The sequence below is a fragment of the Gallinula chloropus genome (assembly GCF_964237585.1).
Source record: "Gallinula chloropus genome assembly, chromosome: 1".
In the NCBI taxonomy this organism is placed as follows: domain Eukaryota; kingdom Metazoa; phylum Chordata; class Aves; order Gruiformes; family Rallidae; genus Gallinula; species Gallinula chloropus.
The window spans coordinates 129,327,336-129,347,939 of record NC_140085.1 but is presented as its reverse complement, the minus strand read 5'-3'; the positions used below and the strand labels follow the sequence as shown (position 1 = coordinate 129,347,939).

Genomic DNA, 20,604 nt, shown 5'->3' with positions numbered 1-20,604 from the left:
AAAATAGGATATAGTCAAACCCTTGAAGTTGGAGTCTTTGCTGTTCCCAACAAATACACTCATTTATTTGTTCTGGGATTTTGCTAGCAATGACTAGCAAACCAGGGAGGTAGCTCTGAACTGAAGGCTGAGTGTCAGTGAAAAGTGAAAGGTGAACACAGTTACTAAACCATGTCCAAGCTTCAGTACAGAACTGATTCTGTCCCCGGATAATTCAAGTTGCAGTTCCCCTCTGGGTAAAGCAGATGCTTGTCCCCATTAGTGTGGTGCTCTGTACTAGTGCTACTAACATTTGTGAAGTCTGTCAAATTGTGATGGACCTGTGTGAATACCTGAGAAGAGCAAGGTGATAAAATCAGTCAGAAGTTATGCTCTGGATCAGAGCAGCTTAAGGAGAGGCAATAGCCACTGTGTTCAGCTCTTAACTTGGGTCCTAACCCCGTTTATTCTTGGGAAAATCTCTTAATTGTGAGCTTTAGTTTATATAGGCAAAAACAAACATAAAAATTACTAATTTCATAGTTTAGTGGTAGTAAGCAAAGGTTTTGATGAAACATCAGGTTTTGTTCGAGTAAGAGATGTGATTTTTCCTCAATATACTTTACACACAACCTGTGTTGGTGTGACTTGGAACTACATTACAGTGCAGTGTGGTCAGTGACATTCTAAGGATGCAAAGAACCAATTTCTTTAACCTTGGATTAAAATTGCATAGACAAGATACTCTTTAATTAAAATTGTGGCATATGCAATCACAATATTATTAACCTCCTGTTATGCAAGCGTGGACATTCATTATCATGCTAGCCTAAGAAGCTGGATAAAGCCCTGAAAGACATCTGCTACTCTCCTGACACTGCTTCTCAGTGCTACTGCATACATATACAGCTTTCATCTCTGTGGTAGTCCTTCTCATAAGACAGCCTTCTGTGCTTTCCTTACCCAGTAATGTTCTCTGGAGGCTGAAGACCTATGGCCTTCCATTAATTTTTAGCCTTTTCAGTCTTCTGCAGCTGGGGGAAGGGAAGGAGATCCTTGCTGCTAACGTATTTGTTTCATAGGGCTGCCAGCTGACCATCCTCATTTCTGGCCAGTGTTCATAGGAATCAATCTGTTAATTTAACAGCATGACACCAGTTAGTTTCTTGTCAGATTCTGACTTGCTTAACAACCTGCTAGGTTTGATAGACAGTGATTTAAGTGCAGTGTTATGCTTGTGGGTTTTCCTCCTTATGCACTAATTTTTATTTATAAAAATGCAAGATGGTTGATAGATACAGAAGTTCTTTAAAAAACCCACCTATTTCTGAAGGTGAATACAATTTCCTCCTAGAAATTCTATTTTTTTCCTGAAAAGTGGGTAAAAGCTTGGAGCTTGAAATGCTTGATAAGTCAGAGAGCTCTGGCTGCATGCCATCTATAACAGGCAACATTGAAAGAATAAGTATTTTGTTTATCTTCCCATTCCAATAACTTTTTAAAATTAAACACTGGAGTTGATTTTCTTAGCTAGAAAATAGCACATGGCTTTGCAAATTATATTTAGCATGAAGATAAGAAGTTTCCTTCAAAAGTGTAAAGATATTACTACTTTTCCCTTCTACAAAGTCAGGAAATTACTGTAACTGGGAAAAAAACCTAAACCAATATAGTTTTCATGGAAGCAGAAAGCTCTCATTAACTTTCTTGGGACTTTGGTGACCCTTTGACCAGGAATACGCCTGTAAAAATATGAACTCTTCTATTTATCATTTGTCTATAATTCTGCCCTCTAGATAATGTAGCTTCAATGTGTATTAGATTTGCACATCACTTGTAAATGATGCAGCTGTTCCATGGTTTCTTTGGGATATATGTGCTGGATTTTTCAGACTGTAAGTTATTTAGTATTGAATCTTGCAGCATCCTAAAAATACTTGATTTACATAAGTCCATCCATTTGTATTTGAGCTGCCTGCATGTTATAATTTTACAGAGCTGCTCATAACATGCAGAAGTACTCACAGAAATCATGAATGAGCACCAGAGTTTTGGAATGCTGCCATGGGTGTAGCTGTATAAAAACAAACAAAAAGAAAGATTCCATGAACGGTCATGCTTAGTTTCAGAAAAAGGGAGGACCAGTTTTCCAGGTTTTTCATAAAGTGGCAATAGATTCATCTGGGGGAAAAAATCATTACTTTAAGAGCAACTTTTTAACAGTTTAAAATGTTAACATTCTTGGCAATTTAGAATAGGAATTCAAAAGAAAAGTTCTGTTTCAATCTGTTGTTATATTGTCAGTCAGATGTGCCTGCTAAAAGCCTAAGAAACATTGGGGTCTTTTAAAATACGTCTGATCTTGCTTGGGGGCATTTTCTTTTCCCAGATGTTGGCTAGGGGGAGCAGACCTCTAACAGCACCTCCTGCTAAAGCTTTCTGCCTTTTTGAGTAGCGGGTGCTGGGATGTTCCAGGTGGTAGCGAAGCTAGTGGGAGGTGAGGGAGGAGGTGGGGAAGATGAAAAGGATGTATCAGAGCTGAGTGCAACTATGCAGGTTTCCCACATGCCCACCTTGTCCTAGTGAACCAACCTGGGTTGCCCCAAGTGTCTCTGGAGCACACTGGTGAGGCTTCTCAGCCCCTGGCCACAACGTCAGGACATGTAGTGGCAGGATGAGATGAGAAATTTGGAGGTGGTCTGATGCTGATGTTGCAGGCACCCAGCCCTCTGCTTCTCCTGGCACGGAGTGTTGCCCTTCCCTTTCAGAGGCTGAAGTCCCTTCTTGCGCCATCCCTCAGCACTGCTGTTCATCTGATCTTGGGGTATTAGTCCTTAGGTGGTGTGGACATGAGATACCCTGTCTCCCTCTCTTTTACGTTGGCAGTAGGTCCTCCAGCAAAGGTGCTGTAATCTCCTTGGCAGAAACAGCTCAGCACAACCCCTCAGGGCACTCCTGTGATGCTCCCTCGCTCTGTCCCTCTTCCTCTAGCTCCTCTGTCTTTGCATGCCCTGCTTACCTTCCTTCATTGGTCCTTGAGCCCATCCTCCTCCTTCGTTACCAAAAATCCTTTGTGACCTGTCCTGCTCCAAGCTCCACCTTTCCACAAGGTACCCTGTGCTCACTCCGGTGCCCAGGCCTGCACTCATGCAGTGGGTGTGCTTTCCTCCCCTGGGGCTTCCAGCATTACCTGGGGACTCACTGCATTGTGCCTGTGCAGGGCGCCCATCCCACCACAAGCTGCCTGTGGCTGCCTTCAGCCCTCCCTGCCCTCTGCCAGGAGCCACACTGGCAGCCAGGAGTGATTCAGGTGCAGTTTCAGGAATTAAACTTCCTTTTTGCTGTCCATCTTTGTACTACATGGGAAATATAAAGGATGTGGTAGGAACTTTGAAAGGTCTGCCCAAAAACTTGGTGATTAGAAGCTGATTCATAACTGTGGTGGTAATGAGAAAGGGGAAGATCCTGAGAAGATATTGGAGGAAATAAGTTCAAATCACACTTAAAAGAAAGTGTAGATTACATGTGACTGAAGTGGATTTCTGGAAAATGGTTTTCAGATCCAGATATAGTCACCACTTTTTCCTCTTTCCGACCTAACCTCCTCAAATACGATTGCTTCTGGTTAGTCTGTGTCAATATGAAATTTGATGGGATCTAAACTATGTGGGAACTGAAAAGCATGCCTCTTACATGGACATAAATTTCCTTCAATTCATTGTTGACAGCCTCTTACATGACTTGTTCCTCTTAGGCCAATTTCATAATTTCTGTTCAAAAGGTGAGTAGTAACCATGGACTGTCTAAACCAGTCAGAAAGCTTGTCAGGGAACTAAATAACAGCAAAGGATGAGCTTCATTTGAAATTTATAGTAAACTCAGAATTTTCCTGAGAAAAAATAAGTGAAATTGTTTATATTCATGAGCTTCTAAATGAAATACATCAGATTTAGTGCTTTGAAGTGATTTTTTTCTTTAATCCCCCTAACTCTCATAAAGAGACCAGATAATCTCCCATTTACTGCAATGTAAGACATAGTTGAAATATGTGATGCAGTTTATCTCTGCAAAGTATGAAAGTGCATTTAAAATCATTTTTAAACTGCTAGCACAACTAAAGAACCCCATTTTTATTTATATTCCGCTGGCTATTACAGTGAGAAACAGATGGCTTTAAGGGACTGCTTTTGCATGCATCGTCCTACCACTTTAAATGGCAAAAATTTTACATCCTGGCTCCATAACTGGGGCCACGTCATGTTGTCCTGAAGGCTCCCTGTGCTGCTTTATTCAGCAGAAGGAATCCTCTCCAGAAATCTGTCTTCAGTTGTTACATTAGGGAATTAAACTGTACAGTAGCTTGTGTACAGAAGTATTTCATGTGAACTGTAGATTTTTAATTCCTTCTTTTAGGTAGCAAATGAAACCTTACGTATGCCCGAGGTGATGTTATGGAACTATGAGCAATACTTTTTTTCTAAGCAGAGGTGGAAGTCTTTCCAAGTAGGAAAACAGTATTGTAAAATTGTAATATTATGACACAAAGCTTGAGCTTACAGAGACTCCATTTAGATACTGTTGAAGCAAAATGGAGACTTCACCAGGATGTGGGAATTGAGCTTAAGTTGATTACGTTCATATTTCGTTTTAGTCAAAGTATAATAGCCATATACCTAGGACATTGGACTGAAAATAGGAACTTCAGCATGCTTGGAAGTCTTCTGCGGAAGCTGGAAAATATTCCATGAAGATGCATGTTGCCAACACCCTGTTTCTTTGCTAACAATAATGTTACTGTAGAAGTGCATCCTGGATGTAAAGAGCTTTGCTGTGGTGAAAACAGGACAGGTAGGTGAGAGTGGTGAGTCTTGGATCACATTTGTGATTCAGGATTGCTGGTAACAGTGGTGGTTTAAGTGACATGCCCACATGGGAGTATCAACTTTTAACATAAGTGATATTAAGCAAACAAAATGGGTTTCAGCATAGTAGGGAATACAGTTAAAAAGTAAGTAGCAGCAACTGACGTGTTATTACCTTGCATAAAAATAGGTAATGAGTATGGTTGTGTCATACTGCACTATACCATGATAAAGAACATCTGCGTTCCCTTTGTTTGCATTCCCTAGTTGTTGTTGATGTGACATAAGGCAACGTTTTTACAATGATGTTACCTTATCGCTGATGTTCTAAATGTTTTGTCAGTTAGAATTTCACTTCTCAGTCGGATAATTTTCTTAACATTGCTCTTGTGCTAATTGTGAAAGCAGGAAAATACTCATAACTGTGATCCTTTAAAACATCAGGAAAATTTACTTGTTTGTTTAGGGAACTGGGGAGAGAGAAGAAGAAGGTAGAAAAGCTGTCAAGTTCACAGAAATAATCACTTTCTAAGTCTGCAGGCCAGGATTTCCAAGGGATGTATGGTTCTGTGTATTGCTGCTCTAGGTGCCGAACTTGGAAACACAGGGATTTACTACCTTAAAAGTGTTTCAAGATAGATACCTAAAACCAGGGATTCTTTAGTCAGAAAAACACTGTCATGCTTTGTGCTGTTTTAATATTTGAAGTACTTTTTTTCAAAAATGCAAAGTAAATGGTTGAGAAAGTTCTATCCTGGTTTTATAAATAAAGACTTGTTGCGTTCCATGTTAGTGAAGTTAATTAATTTTAGAATATTTTTAAATGCTATAATTAAAATGGGAAAATTTTACTTTGGGTTAATACTCAAGTAGTAGATCGACTGCATTTTAATTTACTGTATTTGTTTCTGAAAGCATCGTGAAATGCTTTTTTATTAAAAAAACCAAAAGGCCTTGTGATGTTGGTTTTATTTTTATAACAGTGTGAAGAGTAAGATATTTCCTCAACTGGTTTGTGCTTGCATTAAGCTGTTAAGAGTAGAAGTAGTATGACTTACATGTGGTTAGTGGTGTTTAAAAAGTAACCATGAAGTATAAAATGCTCAGTGGTGTCGGGGCTGAAGCCAGGGCTTTTTAACCTTCTAAAGACCATGTACCAGAGCTAATTTTGAAATCACTTTGAGATTTAATTGTGCATTTACAGTGGAGTAATGGTAGTTTATTAATTTTAAAACATGAAATGATGCATATCCATCAAAATGCATTATAATTACTTTAGTTGACGTGATTTTTATGCAGTAATTTATTTTTTACACTTCTCGAGTTAATCTCCTAATATATATATATACACAGTCCTATTATGTTATTTTACTAATTTTATTTAAAAGGGGAACATTACATATTGAATACTGTACCTCAATTTTATTGTAACGATTTTACTGGTTACCAGGTGGGGTGGCAGTTGAAAAATTTGGTGAATGCACTACGAGAGGATCCGAGTGGTGTTATCTTAACTTTGAAAAAGCGACCTCAGAGCATGCTTACCTCAGCACCAGCTTTACTGAAAAATATGAGATGGAAGCCCCTTGCTCTGCAGGTAATGAAGCTTAATCATAAGTCATACACCATCATTTTAACTATAGATTATCTCAATGATGCTTTATTGTGCTTCATCTCAGCAGCATATGGATTTACTCTTGTATACTTTGAAAAATTGTTTCTGAAATGATTTCTCTGTAGTTTGTTCTCATAGGCTCAATTGAAATTAAAACTGTTACTAGAACTTTTCAAAGTTAAGAAGTAATCATCCCAGTGTTTTTTTACAACGTGGAACAGTAGCCCCAGATAACTTTTCAAGCCAAAGGGAAACAAACATATTTCCAAAACATTTTAGTTTGACTTCTTCTTAAGCTCTCAGTGCTGCAGAACCTCAAAGAAAGAGTGGAGGAGAAGATCTTAAGTACTCAGTTCGATCAATGGCAGAGTTACAGGACCATTTATAAAGTGATTTTATTCAATAAACCAGTTGACCATCAAAATTTCCTCATGTAAATAAGGTTGTATTCGTGTCAGAGTTGTTCTTGAGCTTAAACCCTTGCACATAAGGTGTGGCACAGGATGCCCAGCTGGGCCTTTAATTTTATTAGGCCTGCAATGTTCTGAAAACCATGGAATGGTTTCATTAAATCTTTCATCTTTCACTCTAGAATAAAATGCCACTGTGAAGGATTACTCTAGGAAATAAAAGTTATGTCCAGACTGATGAAAGCATGTAACCAACAGATGGAACTGACAAATAATCCCTTTTTTCATTCACTTCAGATAGAATAATGTTTATAAATTTATTTTCTTTGCATAAAGAATGCATTCTTCAGGACATTTTTATTATCACAATAAAAAGACTAATTTAAAATTAAGTGCATTTGAGAGAGAAAAGACTTCTTCAAAGTTCAGGCAAAAAATGAGCTATGGAGATGCCACTGCCAGTAGCTGTGGTCTTTGCCATTTGAAAAATAAGATTCACAAAAGGTACTAATGCCATGAAGAACTTCTTTCAAATATGAATATAAACATATATAAATTATTTTGTAATGCCCAAGCGTATCTTTGTCTTTGAACCTTAGGACATTTCTAAATGATATGTCTTGGTGTTTCATATATAAAGCACTGACTAAACACGTGACAAAAAACTTTCAACCAAACTAGCTTCTGAATATAAAATTGCAAATCTGTGTGCACGATACGAGCATATGAATGTCCATTCTTGAAGGATGCATTTTTATCATAGTTTTAGTGAGAATACAAATACAAATGAAAAATGCACGTCATTGTTTAAACATTGGTCTAAATCCTCTTTGGGTGAGTTTGGTATTTTTGGGGTGAATTGAATCATTCTCAGAAGATGCCATGAGAGAAGTTTTTAACGTAGGCCATTGACACAGACAATAGTACATAAGCAACTAACACAGGCTACAAACCAATTTTCCCCGTTTAAACTGAGTCCAGTAGGAAAGTGAGGATCCCTGTGGTTCTCTTACAGCGAATGCAGTCATGAACTAAAGTTATGGCCCGTTTGAAACTCCATGCTCACTTCCAGAAGCAAAAATCCAATCATCTTGTAGCGTGTTATACTGGGCTCTGATTTACATCTCAGCATTCTTAGTTTAATACAGATACTTGGGTGTTATTCAATTGATCTAACTTTAGATACCTACAATGTATATATATATATATGTATCATTCTGGTTTCTCATTTTTCCTCCCTTTGACCAGCAGAACAATTACTGGTTCATTCATCTTGGCCTATTATAAACTAATCTGCATTAGGATGACTTGTGCATGGCTCTTTCTCTCCATTTGATGATAAAGGAAGTCTGGACAGCTATCTTGAATGTAGGTTATCTGTATTAGATAGAAGACTGACTCTAGATAAAGATTTTCTGTATCTGACAGATTAGGGGAGGGGGGTGTAATGGGATAATTGGTTTTGCTTTGGGATTTTTTCTGTCAGAGTTAAAAATAGGAGTATTTGTAAGGCTAATGTGAGTACAAATAGAGATACTGTTGAACATTAGAGATTAATTCTGGTATCATGATGATTTTGCTCCGATTGTATGAAACATGACACCAGGCAAAGGCCAGAACCTCACTCAGCACTTATGTGTGAAGTACACATATGCGTGTCTGCTGTAATTTGTGATTTTAGGGTGAGAAACAACAGTTTTCTTAACTAGACTGAGTGTCAAAAAAGCTCCAGGGTGAAGACAAACTTCTGAAGCTGTGTAATGTGGCAATTTCTGTTGTTAATTTATGCAGATCAGAGGTGAACAGATGTTAAAGTCAGCTGATGTTAAAAGTTTAAAGCAGTGAAAAGCAGTCAGAATGCAATGTAGCTGTATAGCTGTTACAAAATATGAAGAAATTGTGTTTATTTAACAGAATGTACTTCCAAACTATCTGGTAAAAAAAATCAGAAAAGCTACTAGTTTTGTAATTGCAATTTACCCTGTGGCTGTTGTGGTATTTCTTATGTTCCCAATTCATGGATGGGTGTTATTCTTTAATAGGAGCTTGGGAGGTAGCGTGAGAGGAGAGGGGGAGGGTGATGGCAGTTAGGAAAAAAAACAAGGAAAAGCAGTACTTCCATCACCTTTGGAAGCAGGGGAAATTATGATAGCTTGTTTTCCTATATGAGGATGTCATAAAATAATTGAGAATGTTATAACTGTGCTGTCATCCCAGAGCTAAGTTAATTGAACCATATGTATTATTCAACAGACACAAGCTATAAGGAAATTATGACTCAGTAATAATTCTGTTAAAGCACAAAATATGAGCAAAATATTCAAAAGACTCTAGAATAAGATATGGGGATGAAGTTCTGATAAAATGGGAATTAGGAGCTGCAGGCTGGCCACTGTGGGGTTTTGGGTATTCTTGGTTCTGCAAATGGAGTGAACACAGGGAAGATGCAGTGTCATATCCTAATCAAATTGCAGTGAGTGAAGTGCAAAGATTGAAGTTTGCCCTAACGCAAGGAAGCTGATACAGAAGCAGAGACTGAGTTTTTGTATGCACCTTACCAATGAGTATGTTTAACAACCTTTACAGTGAATGTAGAAGGTAAATGTTTCAATAAATTAAATTAAAACACATTTACATTGAGGTTCACATTGGGATGTTTTTATTGAGGACCTTTACAGCTTAATTTCTGCTGAAAGTGAGTAACACTGAGACATTATTGGTAAGTCGCATTCTGCTTCTTCGATCAGCAATTGTATGAAAGAACCTGAAGTCTTCTATTTGCAGCTACATGAAAGACTAGGCTTAATAGAGAGGTACCAAGTATGCCTGGAATTTGGGGAAGTACTGGGTGAACCTTCCAGCTCAGGCAGTATGCAGGCTCTGCCAGTGCGTCAAGCAGTTGGTGTGTGAGTGGCAGGGCATCCTGGTAATTTAATTATGCATTCTGATAATGACATTTTTAAGAGCTTGCTGTCTACTGTCACTGATCTAGATTAGGCATATGCCAGCAAAGTGGTTCATGGTCTCCGAGTGTGGGAAACGCTTTTAGATCATTCAGATATTAACTGGCTACTAATTGGCATAAATTCTTTTTACAACTCTCAGTGGCTTAGTTTGAACAGCTCTGCCTTCACATCACAGTCTTGCCATGAATTACGAGTTAAATCCAGTCTGCATCACAAATGATTAATTCTTTGGGTTTAGTTTTTTTTTTTTCCTTTTAGCAGAAATGTGATATATTCATTCTTTTCACAAATATTCTTATCCTTAGAATAAAGATGAAAAGTTAGAGGAAGGAAAGAAAGAAGAAGAATTATGCATCCTGCATATCGCAGACCTAGAACTGATATCATATGGCTTGATGTACAGTAAAATTATACAATTATCCTCTGGCTATACAACGTACCATTAGATAATGGGTTTGTATTGCAAGTGCATTAATTTCAGCTCTAAAGTCAATCAGTACAGAAAGAAAAACATCCTTTTCTTCCCTTGTGTCCTGATTAAAGGGAGTGCTGGTTGTTTGTTTTTTGTTTTGTTTTCAGTCACTTGATGATTGTCTGTTTTAATATCCATCAGTATCCAACTTCTTGCAGATAATCAAAGTTCTCCCTTGACGCATTCTGGAATCATGTCAGAATTTGTGAAGTCAAGGGATTTTTCAGCTTGTGTTTTCCGTTATTGCTTTTATAACATTTGAATTAGGCAGCTGTGGCCTTGGGGAATTTTGTGGTTGCCTCTGCAATTGAAGGTATTCATTAATTTGGTATTGTACCATAAATATTAAGATGTTATGCCTCCAAGACAACTCTTATTCGATTTGCCTTTCAGTTACTTTTTCTGATGCTCTGATCTGTGCTGTGAAAGCGTAAAATGATATTTCAGAGTGCAATGTTTGTATTTCTGATTCCTACAGAATGTGGTGAGCAAACTAAATAAGTTTAACCCTTTTTTTTTTCTTCCACACTTGACACAGAGGTGACTTAATTATCTTTCAACTCTCCAGATTTTTGTCTGATTCAAAACCTAACTTAAATAAACATTGTCTACTCTAAATTGTCTGTTTGATTTCTCCTTTCCACTTTGTGTTATTTTGGGGAGGTTTCAAAGGGAGGCTCCCCGAAGTGCTGTTTGAACAAGGGTGGAAGGTACGATAACGAAGATTCTCAGAGCGTATGAAATCTTATGTAAGTCGCTGTCATTGCACTAGGAAGAAGCTAGCTGCAAAGTCCTCCTTTGCTTTCTGGAAAAAATGGTTTGGTAATTAATCAAAAGAGACTGGACTTTGACTACAGTGCAGAAGACTCTTCATCCAGTTTCTTTATAATACAGAGAAGGAGTGGGAGAGCAGCGTGCTGCCGTGCTTCGGCTAATTTGGACTACTCCCTGCAGATACCACTGAAAAGGCTGACTGATGTCACTGAGGCTGGGGGCAGGTCCAGCTGCCAGCCACATCTTGTGTGTTGACTTGGGAAAAAACCTTCTGACCCCTCTTAAACACTCTGTCACCCTCTTCACCAAGCTTATTTCAGTGTCGCCTTTTGTATATTTAAAATAGTTGACTGTACTGTTTTGTATGTGATTAAATTGCACCGTTATAAAATCACCAACAGCTCAGTATCTGTAGTTTTATTAACAGACTTTATTTTGGATGAGATATGCATCAACTCTCCACTATGATATGCATTATATTTCCATTACGGTATATTCAGATTTCCAGCCTCCTGAGAAGAAACAGCAACAGTAACAGTAACAACAGAGTCCTTGGTTTGAGAGGAAATGCTACTTTTATTATTTTTATTTACTCTTTTCCTTATTATACTTGATTATATTGCCTCCTCCTTCATTCATCTAGAGGCAATGCTATATTCTGTTTTCATAATTTATAACTAGAATTAATGACCTGATACTTTTTAATCATTACATTTTAATAAAATGCTAACTTGTTTGCTGTGCAATTGCTTAGTTGTCTTTTAACTACATGGGAACTGGTCGTTCTTTGCAGCACTGTTAAAATGGATTCTGACTGGGTTGTCCTACAGCATATGAATTAGTTATAGTATTTCATTACTGCATGTCATGGTTGGTCTTACAAAAAGTTTATTTTATTGGAAACATTCTGTTCGATAAATTGTCATAACCGTGATGCAATATGAAAAATATATTAGCAGTAAAATCTGTTTACTGATGCAAATACTGTGTAAAGATATTGCCACTTTAAATTTTGTATTCTTTTTTCTTACATTTTTAAAAATTGTATATCTTTTTCTGGAGCAGTGTTTCTCAAACTATATACCGCAGCTTCTGAGGGAGTTAATGAAAGGTTCAAAGACTTTTTAAAAACATTAAAAAGAATTCTAAACAGTATATATTAAATATTAATTACATCCATTGTTTACAAAAAAAAAGCAAAAATAATATTCTGACTTACTGGGGACACCAGGATGGGGGATGGGAAAAGCAGCAATAAGTCCTGGCAGCAAGAAGGAGGTAGGGAGGGCAGGGCAGAGCTAGCCAGGGATGGAGCAGCTCCTGGGGGAGAGGGGAGTTGGGTGCCTATGTGCTGTCAGTCAGTACTTGCAGGGACTTCTGATCCCTCTGTGTTAGGGAGGCTGAGCTGCTCTAAGTAAAGATGGTTGCTAAGCTGTTCCTTGGACATCCTTGGACATCCTTGGACACTGATGATCCTGAAGGAGGATGGTGCATCCAAAACGTTTGAGAAATAGTACTCCAGAACATGTTGAGATATGGATTTTATGTCTGTCGTTGTTGATGGGGGGAAGGGTGAGGGGTGGGGTGTTGTGTGACATTTTTGAGGCTATTCCTGTTTCAGGATGTAACTTCTAAACTTTCTCTGTCAGGTTATTCCCATGGGTTGAGTATTTAATTGTTGGACCTGAAAATGTTTTAGTTTTATTGCTGATTCAGCAATCTGACTTGACCTGGCCAGCATACCACAAGGGACTGCAGCAGGAAAAAGCTGCAGGAAAAGGACAAGAGAGTCCTTGGAAGAGAGTTCACTCAGTGACAACACTGATCTCCAGTTCAGAAATACTTGAATGGAGTTCCATATGTTTTTCTTTATAGTCCCCTGAATGGCTCCCATTGAACTGGAGAGCTGCACAAGCTGATTTACTGGCAGATGCACTGATTGACTCAACCAAATAGTTGAAGTCTCTTTAAATTGCAATGCAAAATGCCATGTTGATGCACCACACCAGCGGGGCATGTTCTGAAGGCTCTCTTTTCAACCAGGAGGGCCTGAAGACTTAATTCTTTAAAGTAGGAATAGCTGAACTCTTACAGGGTAAGGTGGTGGTTGCAGCAATGCTCACAGTGCATTGAATTGCTACTGGAAGAGATAATTTGAATGCTTTTACTGTGTAGCAGTTCTTACTGAACTATTGAGTCACTGGTGAAGTGGCAATTAATATTTTAATTATTTTTTTAAGTGGTGACCTATTTTAAAATTTGGATTTCTCCTTTTTTTCTAGTTACACAGCTTTTCTGGTTTTGTGGAAATTAGCTGCAGAGTTGACTTGGGCAATATGACCCAAATATGGAAAAGATATGAGATACCCTGGCATGTTTGGAGGCAATCTTACAGAATTAAGCTTCCACTTGTATGAGATTCTAGCCCCTTAGGATGTTCAGGTGCCCTGGGAAGGTGTACCCACCTTGCCATCTCCTGTGAGATACCACAGTCACTCAGACTCTCTCCAATTACACCCTAATTTTGCCTCTGAAAGTGTGTGACATGGGAATAGTTTGAGGGAAACCGTTTACCTTCAGGTAGCCGGGTAACTTGTGGTTTTCTGTGGTAGCCTGAATGCAATTTCTTTCTATTACACTCACTGTTGTAACCACCTTGCTGAGCCAAAAGATGAATCAAAATATGCATTTGTCAAAGATGCACAAAGCTGATTTCCATCATCTTCCAGAAAACTGTTCTGGAGGACAAACTGAACAATATATCTGCACTGTGTATTAGCAGGGACTGGTGAAGTTACCGAAAAAAATCCTCAGACTTCAGCAAATTTTTAATTTTTTTTTAAATTAGGCCCATATGATTAGTATTTAAAGCTCAGATATTCCGGGCTAGAAATTCTTGATGTGTGTCCTCTAGCCCTCCAGCAGCAAGTCAGGACCACCATGGCTCATCCACCTATTCTAAGTCCAGATCACTGTTGTGCTTGAGCTTGGTTTACGTGACATAAACCATTAACTCCTCTTGACTGCCAGCAGTCTAGTTTCTAGGGCCCCCTTTCCTTTTATCTACCTACTTGGGCAGATAAAGGGCTATCTTCTTCCTCAAAGTGGAGAAGAGCAAATCCATGTACCCAGCTTGTTGTCCTCTCAGTGCGCCTGCCAGTGTGAGCCATGAACAGCAATAGCCTGGACTTAACAAATGTAAGCAGGGTCTAGGTTGTAAAATTCTCTTGGCTCGCAATGAAAATGAATTCTACAAGCTACTAAGCACACCACAAAGTATCCTTGTCACAGAAGTGCAAGGTATCAGAAAGGAAAGAACCGGTTTTGTATTAGTAAGGTGTTCCAGAATAACTTTGCTTATGGTGTTACAGATCAAAATTCAAAGTCTCTCTGAAAGAGGTTGCTATTGGTTTTTATTTTATTTGGTTTTTACCCAGTTTTGCCACCAACTTTATTCTTATTTTTGCAGACGTCTGTCTTCTTGTTTTTAGTGGTTGTAAAGTCTTCTACCTGTCTGGTTTTGTGTGTGTGTCTTTCTCCCTCTCTTCCTGCAAATACTGGCAGTCTTTCACCGGCCTGGCCACAGAATACTCATGGGAACTAATGAGCAAGGAAAGAGTTTAGCAGAATGGCTGTTTAGAGGAGATAGCTTTCTAACATCCAGAAAGAGGAAACTTGTGTCAGTTTATAGCTGTTACTCTAAAGGCAGACTTGCAAAGTTTTAGCAAGGAGATTTCAAGTGTAAATTTTATTACATTTGAGATAAATGGCTTGTGCCACAACTGTTCCTAAAACAAGGACTCATTAGCTGACGAAGGGATGAGGTTCCCTAGGTGGCATGCGTTATTCTTACGTACAGCATGAAAGAGAAGTACACACAGTGGTGGGGGTTGTGCTTGACAAGCGCAGAAGTCGAGCGGCTCATCACTAGATTCTGAAAGGCCAACATTTTGAACGTGTTCTTGCTGTTGAACCCAGGGTTTTCTGCAGTGTAGGCATAATGCTATGGTGTCAAGATTGGTATCTAGCAAATGAGGACTGATTATTCTGCACAGGAGCACCCTGTTGGTCTGTCATGAGGTGGTCTTAATAGTGCTGGCAGAAGGATTGTTCAGTCAGTGTTTAGAGCTTCTCTGCCATCAATTTGATGTGAAATGTCCTCCAGTAGTTATGTAGGTCAGAAATTGCACATACAGTGAACTCTCTTTAATCCTTAAATCTTCTTTCTTAAAGGAGTTCACTTCTGAAAAAATAGTTGGGAAAGAACTATTTCAAAGCATTTGTTTGATATTAGATTAATTTTAGGATATGTGAAGATACTATTAGACTTGCTGTTTGGCCATTCTTCTTCTGCTTGAATTTCTCTATCACACAAGCCAAGCAACATAAGGCTTTATGTTATTTGGCAGACATATTCTTAAGTAGACTAAAGGAATCAAAGTTTTGTTCTCATTTCATTTTTCTGCATCTGTATAGAGGCTGTTAGAAAATATTGCTATAATTTACAGCCCTACAGTGATTTAATAAAGACTTCAAATGCTTAGTCATTATTAGGCTAGCCAAGATAGTTAAGCTGAGGAAGATGAAGGGAGTGGGGGGGTGTTATTAAGAGGAAGGATCCTATTGGGCTGAAATGATCACTAGAATGCATGATTATTCTTCAAGGAGTGTACAGTTTATTTACCTGTGAATCAGTTAATTTGTGAGGAGTGTGCCCAGGGGAGGGAAGAAGAATAATAATCTCCAGTTTATTCTGTCTCATAGTGTGTGTGCTTTGAGGATGCAGTACCTGATTTTACAGCGTCTGCAGACATAAACTGAAGCTTTTACACTTAAGCTGTAGAGCAGATGGGGGGAGATGGCATTTAATTTAATGCCTACTTATGCACCTTTTACTGTAAACACTAGACTTTTTCTTTACAATGTTAGTTTAATTACAGAATTCACTGGATTCTGTATGTTATTTACTCATTAAGATTTCACCAGTGGCTCTACTGATTACTATTTTTATGGGCATTGGCGGTAATCTTGCTGTGCAAAAGGAAGAAAAGATGTAATCAGGAGTCAGTTTTAGAAGCACAATACATGTCCATTCGTACATCTGTCTTCTTAGCATGAGTGTTTTTTTCACTCAGCATGTCAGTTTAAAAGCACACAAAACATTAGAACTGAAAACTTTCTTTACTTTCAGAACTATAGAGCACTTGTAACTTTTTCAGATAAGAACGTATAGTGCATAAGGATAATCTTGATTATTTTTCTCTCTCTTTTGAACCAGCCTCTTATTCCTAGAAGTCCTACAAGCAGTGTTGCTACGCCCTCCAGCACCATCAGCACACCTACAAAAAGAGACAGCTCTGCTCTTCAGGATCTCTACATACCCCCTCCTCCAACAGAACCGTATGTTCCAAGGTAAAAAAGATTATTTGAGGCACAACTTAATGGGAAAAAAAACATTTGTAAAGCAGCTGGCTGTTCTGTTCCTACTTTTTCATCAGCCTTCCCTGCAGCTAAACTAGTTATGAAGGGTAGATATGCTGAATCAGACCCACAGCGGTCTGATTCGGTGTCTTGCCAGCAAAACAGACAGTAGCCTTTACAGAAGGAGACTCAGTACCCTGTTTTCTCAAATAGGGGATAATCTGCTCTCTGTGACAGGCTCATCATATTTCAGAAGAGCAAAAATTACCATGAAACCCTGAATCTATAATTAGGAAAAGAATTTGTATCTGTCGCCTTGCCTAATAACCACAGTGCAACAATGGAGGCTGAGCTAAAAGTAAGAAACTTTTGACTGCAACAAGAGCACTGTTTTGTACTCTCATAGTGTTTTCTTTTTTTAGACTGATTTGATATTGATAGAGCAAATTGCAGGATTGTGTTTCAGTGTGGCCACTCTGCGAGACTCTGCAGCCACTGTGCTGTTGCCTGTAAATACACCTGCCACCTGGAACAGGCATTTTCCTCTCTCCCAGGTCTCTGGGTTTGCTGAGCCAGAAGAGCAGCAGATACTCCTTGCAGATTCATCACCCTACCCTCACACGACCTCAGATGATTCAGTGTGATTCCATAATGTGCACAGATGTTGCTTGCCTAGAATTCTGAGAGAATTATGGCCTATAAATAATATGGAAGTAGTACTGAGAGATCTAGGAATGTATTTAAGAGGAATCCATATTTTTAAACCGTCTGTATTCTTAGACACCCACTATCGTATGTCAAGTCAACGTGTTTTCAAATTACTTCTTGCTTTTCATTTAGTTAACTTTCTTGGAAAGGCTATAAGTGCAGCATGTCTTTTCTTGTACCCGAGTTTCTTGTAGATGTGTTTTTCTTAAACTTTCTTATCAGTAACTCTGATAGCTAATTAATAAGATGTATGACCTGATACTGACATGACTTTCCTGGGGGTTATCCAAGAATGAGGTATATGGCAAATTAAATTGCCTACTGGGGAGGAGAAGCTGTGATTCCATGATAAATTCTTACTCTTCTGAGGTACAAAAAAACCTTCCAGGGCAAAAGAGTGGCTTTCCACTTCATGATTTAGATGAGGTCGCAAGCCTTTGTGAAGCCATAAGCTGTTTTTCATGTTCCTGCCTTGGTTTTTATTTCTTGGGAAAAAAAAAAAAAAAACAACATTTTATTTCAGATGTGACACATATAATGCAGTTGAACTTGCTATCACAATTACTCTTGTGTCTGTATTAAATTGACAAAGAGATAAACAGAATATGTATAGTTCACTTTTTTTTTCTTCTAATTAAAGAAAAACATTGTCAGTCAGGATGCTTGAATTGCTCATAGGGATTGAATGTCTGTTATCTCGCTGATAATGGTATTTTGGGGATTTTTGTAAATGTTTTAAGGACTTGTTTTTCAGAAAATCCACAGAAAAAAATTTCAAGTATCTAATTCTAACGCATTCATGTAAAAATGCTGCTAAAAGAAACCCCAACTGGAACATAATTTTAGGGCTGTCCTTGAATGCAGTAGTTATATGGTAAAGACTTGTTGCTCTGGAAACAGAAACTGTACTGTCTTAAAAGAAGTAGTGCCTTCATACTGATACTGATCTTATTTACCATCACAACAATATTTTTATTTGTTAAGAAATGCATCCCTTTTTTTGAAGTATTTTTAGGGAATATTCACTGTTCAGCAGTTTTTGAGTTCTGCTCTAGAAATTGAGGTCTTCAGAGTACATTTTGATTACTTATTAATAACATTTCTTAAATCACGATGATAATGCAGTCATTTGGACCGATTCTGATTAAATCTTCTAATACATATTTGTACAAGCAGTAATCTTAGAGAGAGATTAAACTATGTACATTTGAAATATTTTTTTTTTTTTGTCAGCTTAATCCTGATGGACTATATTTCACAAACCTGTCACAGTGTACACTGTTTCTGAAGAATCTGTTTTGGCATTTTGTCAGGGTTTTTTTGGTCCATGATTAACTATATATAAGCACGTATTTGTTTCGGGTATTTTCAGATCAGTTCAGCATCTGTTTCTCAGTTTGTTGCTGCAGCTCCAAGGGAAAAAAAAAAAAAAAAAAAAAAAGAAACAAACAGACAAACAAACTCTCCTTTTGTAACTGGAACAGAGTAAAAGACTTGATACTTTGATGTAACTTGTAAAACCCCAAAGCCATGCCTGCTTGATGACAATTCCCACAGATAATACAGCTGCCGACATAATTGCACACAGGTGGCATGAGGAAGAGGGACCAACACTTTCCGTGTCCCAGTTACAAGTGCTGGTCGTGTGTCCCACTCAAATTTGTTAAATCCTTTGGGTGGTGAGAGCTGAATCCTTCATCTCCAGAGGGCTGTGGCAAAGGGTGCTTGCCTGGCGGTCTGCACTTTTGTCCTCACAGTACAGATCCTGCCAGCTCAGGCTGTCCCTCCTTATCATTGAGACTTCCTTGTGCCAGCCTCTCAAGCTAACTGCGGCAGCAATTAGTGTTTGGCTGGGTTGTGTCAGTCTCCATTATGTTACTTGCTGAGGTCTCCTAGCACTGTCACCCCAGAAAGTTTCTCTATGACTAGAGATGAGCTCATAACTTCCCTTGCTAAGATGACACTATCACTGCTCTGGGAATGCAAAGCATAGTGGTCAGTGGGGGTTTGTGATGCTCTGCTGTCACAGCTGAGGCAGGATGGCCCTTTTGCATCTTTTGTGACTACCCAGATCCTACAAGGAGGATTTGCTTTGTCCTCAGACGGAGTCTCAGAATGCCAAGGGGACTGCGGGTCAGTATGCTCCAATAAGGGCATGAGTCCCCTCTTGGCTGCCTGTCAAGCAGTTTGCTGCCCAGAAATTACTGTCTGATTAGGTCTTTTGCAGCCATCTCCAGGCAGGTTTTCTGAGACCTGCTTCATCTACTGCAGGGAGAGGGCTCCTACCCTGGGCACAGCTTACCCCCTTCTTTAATGATTTTGAGTAGTTTGTATTTGCAGGGAGTGGAGTGGGGGTGTGGGGAAGGAAAAGGCAATCATCTTGGGGATCTGTACACAAGCTGCAAAGCATGTGCCTTGCAGTGCATTGCTGTCCAGGGATATCAGCCCATGATCAGGTGCTGCGTGCCATATTTGGTACTGCATGGATGTATTTATACAAATTCTAGTCCTGAATTCGTTGTGCAAGACTGTCAAATATCTGTATATCATCGGTACCAGGTTCTTTTTGCTCTGGAGTTAGTTTGTAAGGAATCAGATTGAGTTACCCTTGCTTGGCATATATGTCTTAAAACTACCAGATTTATTTTAGAATGCAAGTATAAAAAATAAGGTCAGCATTATTTGTCTGCCCTAAATCACAAAATGCTAGAAAGAGAGAAAGAGAGAGAGAGAGAGAAAGAAAGAGAGAGAGAGGGAGAAAGAAGGAGAGAAACAGAGAGAGAAAGAGAGAAAGAAAGAGAGAGAGAGAGAGAGAAAGAAAGAGAGAGAAAGAAAAGTAGCTGCACATCAGCTTAATTTCTGATTCCTTTCAAAAGGAACCAGTAAGATGGATAGTCTAAAAGAAATAAGTAAGCAGAGATATGTGAAAAGACTGGCATGTACATGGATACATATGGATATACAGTGTCTGATTGTGATGTTGGTTGATGGCATCTGTTTCCTGCTCACATGAAATATTGACATATTCCCATGTTTATTGAAATATTCATAGTAAAAAAAAAAACAACCAGTGTCTTATCCAAATATATTAAAAACCTCTCTTGTTTACTAAAGGGATGAAAAAGGAAATCTCCCATGTGATGATGTTGGCAGACATATAGTGGGCAAGCCGGTTCATACAGGATCCGAATCTCCAAACTCATTTCTTGACCAGGAATATCGGAAACGCTTTAACGTGGTTGAAGAAGATGCAGTTTTATACTGCTATGAATACGAGAAAGGAAGAACAAGTGGTCCTGGAAGGAGAGAGAGCACACCAACATATGGTATGCCATTGATCTAATAAGGATAATCACCATTTGTTGATTTTAGGATTTCTGTGCATCTGCTTTTGTTT

At 38.6% G+C, this 20,604-nt stretch overlaps 1 protein-coding gene across 4 annotated transcripts in view; it reads left to right on the top strand.

The window, feature by feature from the left end:
• The window catches only part of CNKSR2 (connector enhancer of kinase suppressor of Ras 2), a gene marked incomplete at both ends in the record, with an annotated part of 222,333 nt that overhangs the window by 115,691 nt on the left and 86,038 nt on the right, over positions 1 to 20,604 (top strand). For 2 of the 4 annotated variants that reach the window (XM_084274854.1, XM_084274853.1), the window contains 3 exons: positions 6,292 to 6,438; positions 16,357 to 16,490; positions 20,322 to 20,533. In XM_084274854.1, the coding sequence (XP_084130980.1) occupies positions 6,292 to 6,438; positions 16,357 to 16,490; positions 20,322 to 20,533 (493 nt within the window). The remainder of the gene's footprint in view (positions 1 to 6,291; positions 6,439 to 16,356; positions 16,491 to 20,321; positions 20,534 to 20,604) is intronic. The other 2 variants (XM_084274856.1, XM_084274855.1) reach the window with 1 other exon arrangement.